Source organism: Pseudophryne corroboree, chromosome 1 (genome assembly GCF_028390025.1).
Source record: "Pseudophryne corroboree isolate aPseCor3 chromosome 1, aPseCor3.hap2, whole genome shotgun sequence".
Taxonomy (NCBI): Eukaryota; Metazoa; Chordata; class Amphibia; order Anura; family Myobatrachidae; genus Pseudophryne; species Pseudophryne corroboree.
The window spans coordinates 402,434,938-402,448,208 of record NC_086444.1 but is presented as its reverse complement, the minus strand read 5'-3'; the positions used below and the strand labels follow the sequence as shown (position 1 = coordinate 402,448,208).

At 41.1% G+C, this 13,271-nt stretch overlaps 1 protein-coding gene across 1 annotated transcript in view; it reads right to left on the bottom strand.

Annotated features, from left to right (window-relative positions):
* The window catches only part of GIT2 (GIT ArfGAP 2), a 195,537-nt gene that overhangs the window by 106,876 nt on the left and 75,390 nt on the right, over positions 1-13,271 (bottom strand). The window contains exons 4-5 of the mRNA XM_063938779.1: positions 2,018-2,130; positions 580-685 (exon numbers count right to left, since the gene is read on the bottom strand). Coding sequence (XP_063794849.1) covers positions 580-685; positions 2,018-2,130 — 219 coding nt within the window. The remainder of the gene's footprint in view (positions 1-579; positions 686-2,017; positions 2,131-13,271) is intronic.

Genomic DNA, 13,271 nt, shown 5'->3' with positions numbered 1-13,271 from the left:
CTGGGCAGGGGCGTCTTAAGCAAGGAGGGGGCCCGTGTGACTCCAGGTGGGCCCCCTCCTCTCCACGGCGCTGTAGGCTCAGACACTGTGCCGGAACCTACTGCGCAGGTCTCCGGAAACATGTTCCGGAGACAAAATTCAAAGTGCACATGCGCTGCGGCCATTTTGGAGTGGATTTTTTGCGCGGTGGAGGTGGCTGCAGCATCCGACACTGGACTCTGGAGAGATGAGTACTAAAATATGGGTGCAATGTGTGCGGTGTGGGGGCCCCCCTGGACCCAGGGGCCCGTGTGCACCGCACACATTGCACCCATGATTGAAACCCCAATGAAACTGGGAGTACCCAGAATACACCCATGCAAACACAGGGAGAACATGAAAATCCCACAGAGTGCCTTGGCCAGGAACTGATCTCATGATCTGAGCTGTGAGGCAGTAATGTAACCACTGCACCAGCCGTGCTGATTATGATAAACATATTCCCTCGTCACAGATCACTGAGCCAGAAATAAGAATATGCCTTCTATAACAAAATATAGCAGAGCAGCAGGTTTGTGAATAACAAGAAACAATGTTTACCTTACTAAGGTCTTTGGCTGTAACACTATCATCCTCGCGGCAGGGTAATCGGTGAACAAATGCCAGCATTTGATATTTAGCTCGGATAAATTCTGCTTTGTTTGGACTGTAAATATAAACAGGCAAATTTACGGCAAGAATAGCGGACTTCTACAGTTAGCCTCTCAATACACAAAAAGACAAATAGACGGTTTGAAGACTACACAATGACCTCAGATTAGCAGTTTCTTATGTATGAAATAATGATGACTGATGCAACTAAACCACGGGTCTTCAACCTCGGCCCTCCAGCTGCTGTGGAACTACACATCCCAGCATGCCCTGCCTCAATTTTATCATACCTTAAAAGAAAAACTGTGACAGGGCATGCTAGGATGTGTAGTTCCACAGCAGCTGGAGGGCCGAGGTTGCAGACCTATGACAGCCTTTGAAGAAAAAAAATGTATCTAAAAGGAGTTCACTACTAAAAAAAAAGAGCAAAAAATAGACACACAAAGAAAAAAAGAATGGGGGAAGCAAATAATAAACCTTCAAGGCTAATACTTCAAAACATTCTTGGAATAGCTACAGGCTACTTTGTGCCTCGAACAAATAAAATAAAAATTCATCTTCACCTTATGGCCACAATAATTTGTTTATTTATGCAATGCTAAAGTGCATTGTAAACACAACGTTGCTAAAATACATGACTTATGTTAGAGAGTGCAGTGACTGACAGCTTGATGCATCTGTTCACACCTCTACAGAAAGGTGGGACTTTGGGGTTTTTTTTGTACGGATTGCAAATTCTGCTAAAAAGCAGAATCTGCAATCCGTTCTTTCGCATACTGGGGGCCGCCCATCACAGGGCAAGGCCGCTCAGACTGCTGAATGGCCTGCCCAGTGGGCGGTCGCCGCAACTGTGGACAACCCCCTGCAGCCGCAGCTAGGCTGTGTAAGAAGTCACACAGCCACCCTGAAATCGCAGCTGACCCGCTCCAGTTTCCCCGCGCGGTCCCCATCAACGCTCCATCACCGCCAGTTAATTCAAAAAGGATCTTTTAATTTTTAACAGGATTGCACTATGCCTGTTCTTTGTTTCAGTGTTGATCTGTTCACTCCATTCGCAAATACCTGTTTGATGTGAATCTTGTTGTGTAAGCACAAGTTTAATTTACTCTAGAGGTGTAAAGTAGCGCCACGTGGAATCACGAATTCTCTAATACAAATAAATAAATAAAACAAAAAAACTAGTATCCTATGACTTTTGCTGGTCTTCAAACACATTCAAAACGAGAAAACATGTAAATGTACATTCCAAGAGCATGCAGCTGACAGGAGACATTGTGAATCCAACCTGCAACAGGTTACAATCTGTAGTAGACAGACATGACAAATGCTTTATACAGCCTATACAGTAAAATAACAAAAAGCAGGTTAATGGCTTTGGAAGACTTACTGCACTTTATCCTGGGGATTCGCTTTCCTCTTTCCACTCATTATTGATGCAGGGTCCAGCAATGAATGCTCCCATATTGAATTTGCCCCATTGCTGTATAATGTCTGAACCATCTAAACAAAGGAGAAACAAGTATATGTAACATGATGCTTTACCATATTACAACATCTGTGTTAATTCTGGCCAAGCATCTCTTATGGCTATTGTCTTTTTTGCATAAAGTAGGTATTTTGTCAGAACTTTCAAATATTGGTGGTGTATCTCTGTCTCTCTATATCTGCTAGTATGTGTGTATACACTTGTACACATCTGGACAAAGGGGTTGGAGTCCCCGAAACGTCGATGGAATGTTTCTGACTATTTGAATACACTTGACTTTTTCTAAAGACCTTGAGTGCCGCAGCTTTTTTTTTGCACGATATTGAAATTCACACTGAAGGCACCAGGGCAGCGTTTGGATCTGAAAACAGAGTGCCGGGCTGATATTGCTGTGTGTGTATATATATATATATATATATATATATATATATATATATATGTGTGTGTATATATATATATATATATATATATATATATATATATATATATATATATATATATATATATATGTGTGTGTGTGTGTGTGTATATATATATATATATATATATATATATATATATATATATATATGTGTGTGTGTGTATATATATATATATATATATATATATATACACACACACACACACACACACACACATACACATACATACATACATACATACACAGTCAGGTCCATAAATATTGGGACATCAACAATTCTCATATTTTGGGCTCTATACACCACCACAATGGAGTTGAAATTAAACATACAAGATGTGCTTTAACTGCAGACTTTCCGCTTCAATTTGTGGGTATTTACATCCGAATCAGGTGAACATATATATGATATTCAACTCAATGGTATTAAAACACATGCAAGCTCACCATACAAACTATAGCATAAAATGATGGGTTAGAACACTAGTCGTTACATCTGTTGGATACACTGTGCATAACTTATTAAACAGCATCCTCATCAGGAAATTATATAGACCCCTTGATGAAGTCCAGACAGGACGAAACGCGTTGGGTGCTGCTTTGATCTATACCTCAACTATTAAGTTAAGCTATTATACTCCCTTTTTTCAACTTTTTGCATTTTATATCTCCTTTTTTGACTCTCTTAATCCTGTGTTTTAATGTCCCATGTACCAATTTTTATGTCAATTGTAAAGTTTTTAAGCATTTTTATTTAACCCCCTGTGCTTATTATATTATTTTTACTGTATAAAATTCCACTTTTTTACTCTATCTTTGTTTTAGTACACCACAGTTTAAATAAATTTTTAATTTTTATTGCAACTGCCTATCCTCTGCGTCTGATAGACACCAGTGGTCGCCTTTTCTACCTCATCCTTTGTTTACATATATATATATATATATATATATATATATATATATATATATATATATATATATATATATATACACACACACACACACACACATATTATATATACATACATATACACACATATACATACATACATACATACATACACCAGCTGGATACCCGTGCTTCGCTACGGGATGACATTTGTAAAGCCGGCTCTTAGCAAGCACCTGGGACCTTAGGAGAAGCTAGCTGCCAAGTTTCAAGAATGCATGCCTTGTGGTTTAAGAGATTTTGTGATGAGTTAATCACCTTTTTTGCTATATTATATATACATCCATAAAAACGATGGCATTCTTAGACTTGAATAGTTGAAGAATATAAGTGTATTAAACAACCAACGTTTTCGGGGTGCAACCCCTTTGTCAAGATCACACCAATGCTTCAAACTATTCAAGTCTCAGGGGTATATGCAATTGCGGTCGAATTCCCGAAAATGTCGAAAAACGGGACATTTTCGCCCCAAAAAAAAAATATTTGACAATACAATTCAGTACTTTTCGTCAAAAAAATGGACTTTCCAAATTCGACTTTTTGAAATTCGACATTTGTCAAATTCGACATTTCTGCAATGGTACAAATGCGGCAATTCGACAAAAGTATATTCAATTGAAGATTGTAAATTCGACAACAGTGCTTTTAGACAGTAAATTCGTCATTTTCAATCCGCCACACTTTGCTGGCGGAATGTAATAAAAAAATTTAAAAACATGTTTTTTTTTGTGTTTTTTTTTATTGGTAATAGCATATCTATTTATATTAGAATGGATTAGGTACATGGTTTGTCTATTTAGGAGGCACAAGTATTATTTATATATTTAAAAAAAATATATATATTTTAAAAAAAAATATATATATATATATTTTTTTTTTTTATTTTTTTTTAATGGAATGGGGTAAATATAAGAAAAACAAAAGCGTGGGGTCCCCCCCTCCAAAGCATAACCAGCCTCGGGCTCTTTGAGCCGGTCCTGGTTCTAAAAATCCGGGGAAAAAACTGTCAGGGGAACCCCCGTATTTTTAAAACCAGCACCGGGCTCTGCGTCTGGTGCTGGTGCAAAAAATACGGGGGACAAAAAGCGTAGGGGTCCCCCGTATTTTTTACACCAGCATCGGGCTCCACTAGCTGGGTTGATAATGCCACAACCGGGGGGACACTTTTATACTGGTCCCTGCGGCCGTGGCATTAAATACGCAACTAGTCCCCCCTGGCCGGGGTACCCTGGAGTGGGGACCCCTTCAATCAAGGGGTCCCCCCCCCCTCAGCCATCCAAGGGCCAGGGGTGAAGCCCGAGGCTGTCCCCCCCATCCAAGGGCTGCGGATGGGGGGGCTGATAGCCTTTTGAAAAATGAAATAATATTGTTTTTTCCAGTAGTACTACTACAAGTCCCAGCAAGCCTCCCCCGCAAGCTGGTACTTGGAGAACCACAAGTACCAGCATGCAGGTGGAAAAACGGGCCCACTGGTACCTGTAGTTCTACTGGGGGAAAAAATACCCAAATAAAAACAGGACACGCACACAGTGAGAGTAAAACTTTATTTCACACCTGCCGACACACACATACTTACCTATGTTGACACTCCGACACTGGCCACGACCCCCTCGTCAGTGAAAAATCCGGGGTACCTGCAAAAAAAATTATACTCGCCAAAAAACAGAGTCCGGATCTTTTTTTATAATCCACGTACTTGTCAAAATAAAAAACGAACACCCGGACCAGGCGGACTGAAAGGGGTCCCATGTTTACACACAGGACCCCTTTCCCCGAATGCAGACACCCCCTGTGACTGCTGTCACAGAGGGTCCCTTCAGGCAATCAGCGAGCGCCACGTCATGACACTCTGCTGATTGCCAAAATGTGCGTCTGAGCTGGCAGACAGCGCATCGCAAAGCTCCTCCATTATATTCAATGGTGGGAACTTTGCGGTCAGCGGTGAGGTCACTAGTGGTCAGCCGCTGACCGCTAAGTGACCTCACCGCTGACCGCAAAGTTCCCACCAGTGAATATAATGGTAAGGCTTTGCGATGCGCTGTCTGACAGCTCAGACACGCATAGCCAATCAGCAGAGTGCCACGACGTGGCGCTCGCTGATTGGCTGAAGGGACCCTCTGTGACAGGAGTCACGTGGGGTCCCGGCATTCGTGGAAAGGGGTCCCATGTGTAAACATGGGACCTCTTTCAGTCCGTTTGGTTCGGTTTGCAGTTTTGTTGTTTTGCCAAGTACGAGGATTATTAAAAAAGATCCGGACACTGGATTTAGGTAAGTAGAATTTTTTCGACAGGTACCCCGAATTCTTCAGTGACGAAAGGGGCGTGGCCAGTGTCGGACTGTCAACATAGGTAAGTATGTATGTGTTGGCATGTATGAAATAAACTTTTACTTTCACGGTGTGTGTCTACTGTTTTTATTTGGGTATTTTTTTTCCAGTAGAACTACAGGTACCAGCGGGCCCGTTTTTCCACCCGCATGCTGGTACTTGTGGTTCTCCAAGTACCAGCTTGCGGGGGAGGCTTGCTGGGACTTGTAGTTCTTCTGGAAAAAAACAATATTCTTTCATTTTACTCAAGGCTATCAGCCCCCCATCCGCAGCCCTTGGATGGGGGGGGGGACAGCCTCGGGCTTCACCCCTGGCCCTTGGGTGGCTGAGGGGGGGACCACTTGATTGAAGGGGTCCCCACTCCTCCAGGGTACCCCGGCCAGGGGTGACTAGTTGCGTATTTAATGCCACAGCCGCAGGGACCAGTATAAAAGTGTCCCCCGGCTGTGGCATTATCTACCCAGCTAGTGGAGCCCGATGCTGGTGTAAAAAATACGGGGGACCCCTACGCTTTTTGTCCCCCGTATTTTTTGCACCAGGCGCAGAGCCCAGTGCTGGTTTTAAAAATACGAGGGATCCCCTGACAGTGTTTTCCCCGGATTTTTAGAACCAGGACCGGCTCAAAGAGCCCGAGGCTTGTTATGCTTAGGAGGGGGGACCCCACGCAATTTTTTTGGGTTTTTTTTATAGTTTATTCCCGTTTTTTTTTACATTTTTAAAAATCTAATCAAAATCTGTCAAATCGGCCGTTTTTCGACAGCGGGACTGTCTAATCCGTTTTTTATTGAATATGTAGAATTCCGGCACCCACCTGCCGGAATTCGACGGTCGAATTGTGTCGAATTAAAAAACGGGCGAAAAATTGCCGCGATTCGCGGGCAATTGCATATACCCCTCAGAGTGCCATCGTTTTTAAGGTGAATTGTGTATCTAAATTGATGGAGCACCAAAGCAATTAGTTATATGACAGAGTGCCTGCTGAGCTGACTGCTTGACAGAGATACATACATATAATATACCTTGTAACTTATCCTAGTCTCAAGTGTAAATCATTGGAGTGCAGCACCATCTCTGCTGCTTTTATAATATATATATATATATATATATATATATATATATATATAAAATCATAGAAACACACATTAAGTGATAGGAATTTAAAAAGGTACAACAAGCAAAATATTTTCTTTGCCAATTCATGTGTTACAATGAATTGTATACAGAACTATGGATCTAATAAGCCTACAGAGCAGTGATTGCCACCTGTATCTACCTTATTGTAATTCTAGTACTGAAATAAACAAACAAAAAAAGGAATGTCAACTATATCTATACATCTCAAGTATGCCATCAGTGCATCATTCAGAAGATTTTTTGATCATTCATCTTTTTGGAATGTGGAATGTACTCCCACGCACAATAAGACTTGCCTGTAGTCTCCAGACCTTCAAGCGTTCCCTGAAAACTCACCTCTTCAGATAAGTATATCAAAATCCGGACCCACCCACATAACCTTCAATGCCTCCCTATCTAATTACATCACCTCTGTTCTTCACTTTCACACTCACTTGACCCTTGGCCAACATTGCTTCGTGACCATATAATGCAGCACATTGAGAACCTTTGCAATCTGATGGACCATTATGTAATAGTTCGTACCTATCCTTTTGTATCAATGCCTATTTCCCTATAGATTGTAAGCTTGCGAGCAGGGCCTTTCTACCTCTAGGTCTGTCTGTTATTACGCAGTTTCGTTCTATTACTGTTGTTCAAATTGTAAAGTGCAATGGAAAATGCTGTCCTATGTAAGAAACTGGTTATGCATTCAGACACCCCTGCACTGATTGGGATGAAAGCAACCAGAGGCTGCCCGGTAGGGGGGCGTTGGGGTCCCAGAAAGACCTCCCCCCGTTGGTGTACTCTGGTCAGAACTATGACCCGGGGAGCCTACTCTGGGCGTTCCACTGGATGGATTTGGATTAAAACTTTCATGAACTGTAATAACGGACTGAAATTACCATAATTCAATGACCTGAAATAACTGACAGAAATGGAGGTGGGAAGACAAAAAATATTGTGTAAAGGAAAACTTTAAACCCATCTCTCAATGGAAAAGTGATTAGAAAACTGAACATAATAAAGAATAGCTGGGGATCAGGGCTACAGGCAACACCCCAAAATTAAAAAGGATACTGGGCAGCCACCTCATGGGTGTGTTAGAAGAGCTACTAAGCTACTAATTGTATGTACAGTATAAGATAGATAGATAGATGGATAGATAGGATAGATAGGATAGATAGGATAGATAGGATAGATAGGATAGATAAAGCAAAATAATAAATAAATAAATAAAAAACGTGAAAAATGTAAAGTAAAATGAAGACCTTTTAAACATTTATGTGTAGCCTTGGTAGTTGAGGATTTCCACTAAGTATTTTAACCTTAAATTGCAAAATAACTTGTAATATTTACCCATGGGTCTCCATGCCTGGTATATTCCTGTTACAGAAAAAATACCTTAATAAAGGTGAGCACAAGGGTTGATGATACAACCAATTATCTGCCATGGACATACTACGGGAAAGGACGACCACTGCTTACAATAAGCAATTGTTATCTATTTTGGATAAGTAACCCCATATACTCTTACCAAGGCCTGATACTCACCCTCCACATGGTGCATAGATATATAGGGGGGGGGGGGATCAATTAGTCGCGATAAGGCAGTCATTTACCGCAAACTTCCAAAAAAAAAAAAAAAAAAATTGCTTATAGCGAGTTTGCACACTGCCGTAGACTGGACCTACCCTATTGCAAATTCGTGAAAACGGGATTCTGCTATGTTTCCTGCCGTCAAAACCAGAGAAAAGTGTAGGAGAAAAATGGGAAAATTTGTATATAACCCACAAAAGCCAAACTAGGAAAACAGTATAGAAGTCTATAAGTGTTCAAATTAAAGTTCAGGGTACTTACATTTTTAAAATGGCTGTTATATGCATTTCTTTAAAAACTTGGCAAAATGATAGAAAGCAAGTGTTTTTAATTAAAATAAGCATCTAAATTAAAATCGGGGGTACATAAATATGTATTATATATATTATATATATATATATATATATATACTAATCCTCGATGGCACAGCACTCCAGACGGCTTGTCAGAACAAATAATACACGGCAATTTGATCAGCAACGTTTCAATGTATTGCACATTGTCCTCAGGCTTACAAATCAAACATAAAACATACTTACATATATAGAGACCTCACCAGGTGTGAAACGCCGTTGATCCGGACACGGGACAGAAAACCCGCCCAGCGGCGTGTCCGTCAGTGATGACGTCATCCATGTGCTCCCCATCACCATGACAACCTTATACACTATACTTAAGACAACTGGTTCTGTAATGCATAAAGCAAAAACCGTCACATATCAAAATTGCTAATTCAGGAAACAGCATGCACATCATTAAACCCAATATCCAACATATGCACAATCATAGGATTATATTTATCTAAAATGACTCAAGCCCAGATATTCATTTAAACCTCTAGGTGACACAGTATCCAACCGTTGGATCCACTGTGCCTCCCTCTGCAGTAATTTCAATCCCCGATTACCTCCTCTCAATGAAGGCACAATGTGATCAATCATTCGATAGCGGACTGTCGTCAGTGGGTGGCGAGCAGTACTAAAGTGCCGTGCAACCGGTTGCTCACTTTTACCTGTATTAATCGCTGCCTTAATGGCCGACCTGTGAGCTGCCATACGTTCTTTGAAAGTTCTCTCTGTCTTTCCAATGTATGACAGCCCACAGGGGCAGATCAATTGGTACACCACAAAGCGAGACCCACATGTTAGACGGTGTTGGATTTGATATGTCTTCCCTGTGTGTGGGTGTTGGAATTTGTCTCCTGCTATCAAGAACTGGCATGTAGTGCATGTACATCTATAGCACCCTTTTCTCATGCCAAAAAATACTGATTGCGGTGTAGGGTCAAAGATATCTGTTCTAACTAGAATATCTCGGAGGTTTCTAGTTCTTTTGTAGCAGGGCATAATCCTGGTATCTACCAATTTCAAATCAGGGTCCGTCTGTATAAGCTCCCAATGTTTTTTAACTGAGCTTTTGATGGAATTACTGGCTGAGTTAAATTCCTGCACCCAAGGTATATGGGAGCTTTGTGACCGATTCTTATGTGAGTATAAAAGTTGTTGCCTATCTAGGGCAAGGGCCTTACTTTTGGCTTCCTTTAATAATTTAGGGCAGTAGCCTCGTTCCAAAAATTTTTGTGATATGATGTCAATCTGCTTGGCTGCCAACACAGGATCTGATGTGATGCGTTTGGCCCTAAGGAATTGGGAATACGGGAGCCCCCGCTTAAGAGGTAAAGGGTGACAGCTTTTGAAATGTAGCAGGTTATTTCTATCTGTGGGTTTTGAAAAAAGAGATGTAGTAATTTTCCCTTCACAAATGGTTAACTGTACATCAAGGAATTGAATAGTGTCTGCATCAATAGAATATGTAAGCTTGATAGGGTGTTCTCTACTATTGTGTGCATCTATGATGGCAATAAAGGATTCTCTGGCACCCTGCCAGATGACTAGCAAATCATCTATATACCTGCAAAAGAAAATGACATTCTTTGATATCTCCATATCCGCAAAAAACAATTCTTCCTCTACGTCAAACATGTAAATGTTAGAGTACGATGGGGCCACATTGGACCCCATCGCACAACCCCGACGCTGCAAATGTGGCCCCATCGTACTCTAACATTTACATGTTTGACGTAGAGGAAGAATTGTTTTTTGCGGATATGGAGATATCAAAGAATGTCATTTTCTTTTGCAGGTATATAGATGATTTGCTAGTCATCTGGCAGGGTGCCAGAGAATCCTTTATTGCCATCATAGATGCACACAATAGTAGAGAACACCCTATCAAGCTTACATATTCTATTGATGCAGACACTATTCAATTCCTTGATGTACAGTTAACCATTTGTGAAGGGAAAATTACTACATCTCTTTTTTCAAAACCCACAGATAGAAATAACCTGCTACATTTCAAAAGCTGTCACCCTTTACCTCTTAAGCGGGGGCTCCCGTATTCCCAATTCCTTAGGGCCAAACGCATCACATCAGATCCTGTGTTGGCAGCCAAGCAGATTGACATCATATCACAAAAATTTTTGGAACGAGGCTACTGCCCTAAATTATTAAAGGAAGCCAAAAGTAAGGCCCTTGCCCTAGATAGGCAACAACTTTTATACTCACATAAGAATCGGTCACAAAGCTCCCATATACCTTGGGTGCAGGAATTTAACTCAGCCAGTAATTCCATCAAAAGCTCAGTTAAAAAACATTGGGAGCTTATACAGACGGACCCTGATTTGAAATTGGTAGATACCAGGATTATGCCCTGCTACAAAAGAACTAGAAACCTCCGAGATATTCTAGTTAGAACAGATATCTTTGACCCTACACCGCAATCAGTATTTTTTGGCATGAGAAAAGGGTGCTATAGATGTACATGCACTACATGCCAGTTCTTGATAGCAGGAGACAAATTCCAACACCCACACACAGGGAAGACATATCAAATCCAACACCGTCTAACATGTGGGTCTCGCTTTGTGGTGTACCAATTGATCTGCCCCTGTGGGCTGTCATACATTGGAAAGACAGAGAGAACTTTCAAAGAACGTATGGCAGCTCACAGGTCGGCCATTAAGGCAGCGATTAATACAGGTAAAAGTGAGCAACCGGTTGCACGGCACTTTAGTACTGCTCGCCACCCACTGACGACAGTCCGCTATCGAATGATTGATCACATTGTGCCTTCATTGAGAGGAGGTAATCGGGGATTGAAATTACTGCAGAGGGAGGCACAGTGGATCCAACGGTTGGATACTGTGTCACCTAGAGGTTTAAATGAATATCTGGGCTTGAGTCATTTTAGATAAATATAATCCTATGATTGTGCATATGTTGGATATTGGGTTTAATGATGTGCATGCTGTTTCCTGAATTAGCAATTTTGATATGTGACGGTTTTTGCTTTATGCATTACAGAACCAGTTGTCTTAAGTATAGTGTATAAGGTTGTCATGGTGATGGGGAGCACATGGATGACGTCATCACTGACGGACACGCCGCTGGGCGGGTTTTCTGTCCCGTGTCCGGATCAACGGCGTTTCACACCTGGTGAGGTCTCTATATATGTAAGTATGTTTTATGTTTGATTTGTAAGCCTGAGGACAATGTGCAATACATTGAAACGTTGCTGATCAAATTGCCGTGTATTATTTGTTCTGACAAGCCGTCTGGAGTGCTGTGCCATCGAGGATTAGTGTATTACTTTCTACAACACGGGCACCCGGCGCAATATTGGAACAGTTTATGGGAGAGCCGGTACCTTTGCAGTATATATATATATATATATATATATATATATATTACTCCCACCTGCAAATCCACTCATAAAGCACCCGTATACCTGTTCTACCATACCTTGTACTCCCCTTTCCATCACTTTGCACTTTTTGTCCCCAAAAAGGACGTCATTATTGGCTAACTGTAAAATAAATGCAAACTTCTAAGTGCCTAATTAGTCATTCAGTGTGTCCCACGGGTGCTAAACTAAATCCTGACATTTTTACCTTAAAATAGGGGATTTCCCCAAGCTTATCACCTGCTCAAAAGTGGTTAAGTGAAATTCACGGTAAACCTATGGAGAATTATCAACAATAATTTTTTTCACTGACAACTGCATAGAGGCTTACTGCGATAAAATCTCCATTTTCTGTACAAAAAAAAACAGCACTTTGCCCCTAACTGAATTCCCCCTTTACTGATAATGGCCATATAGAATGTATGACAATGTACTCACCTCCCCTAGGAATCTATATTGTCTTAACATATTAAACAGGGAGATAGAGAGGTCAACATTTTTTTTTAGTAGAGCAGTGGTTCCCAAACTTTCTTGGTTCACAGCATCCTAAAGTATCAGCATTATTTCTCAGCAGCGCTAGGCCAAAAGTTTCTTGGTGAGAAATTCAGCAAAACTTATTCGAGTACACTGTGCTCATCTGTCATCCTTGGGTGCAGTTATGTGGCGGTGGACAATGTTGCCCTGGTTTTGCCTATCACATTGACCATAAATAACTGTTCCTGGACCTCCAACCAGTGCCACCCCTGCAAGTGCTTGTGGCGCTGGCACGCAGTTTGGGAACCACTGTAGTAGAGAGTAGAAAGTGTAGAGAGTAGAAAGTGGGGATTTTGTCTATTTTATTAGTATCTCCTATTAGGATACTGCTACAGTATATATTAATGTATATTAATGTGGGTATAGCTGCACTATGAGACTCTCTGGAGAAAATGTTAATTGATCAATGTAACGCAAGAAATGTATTTAGCTCACTGTTGTTAGGAGCTAGAGACAGAAATCTACAGTTGT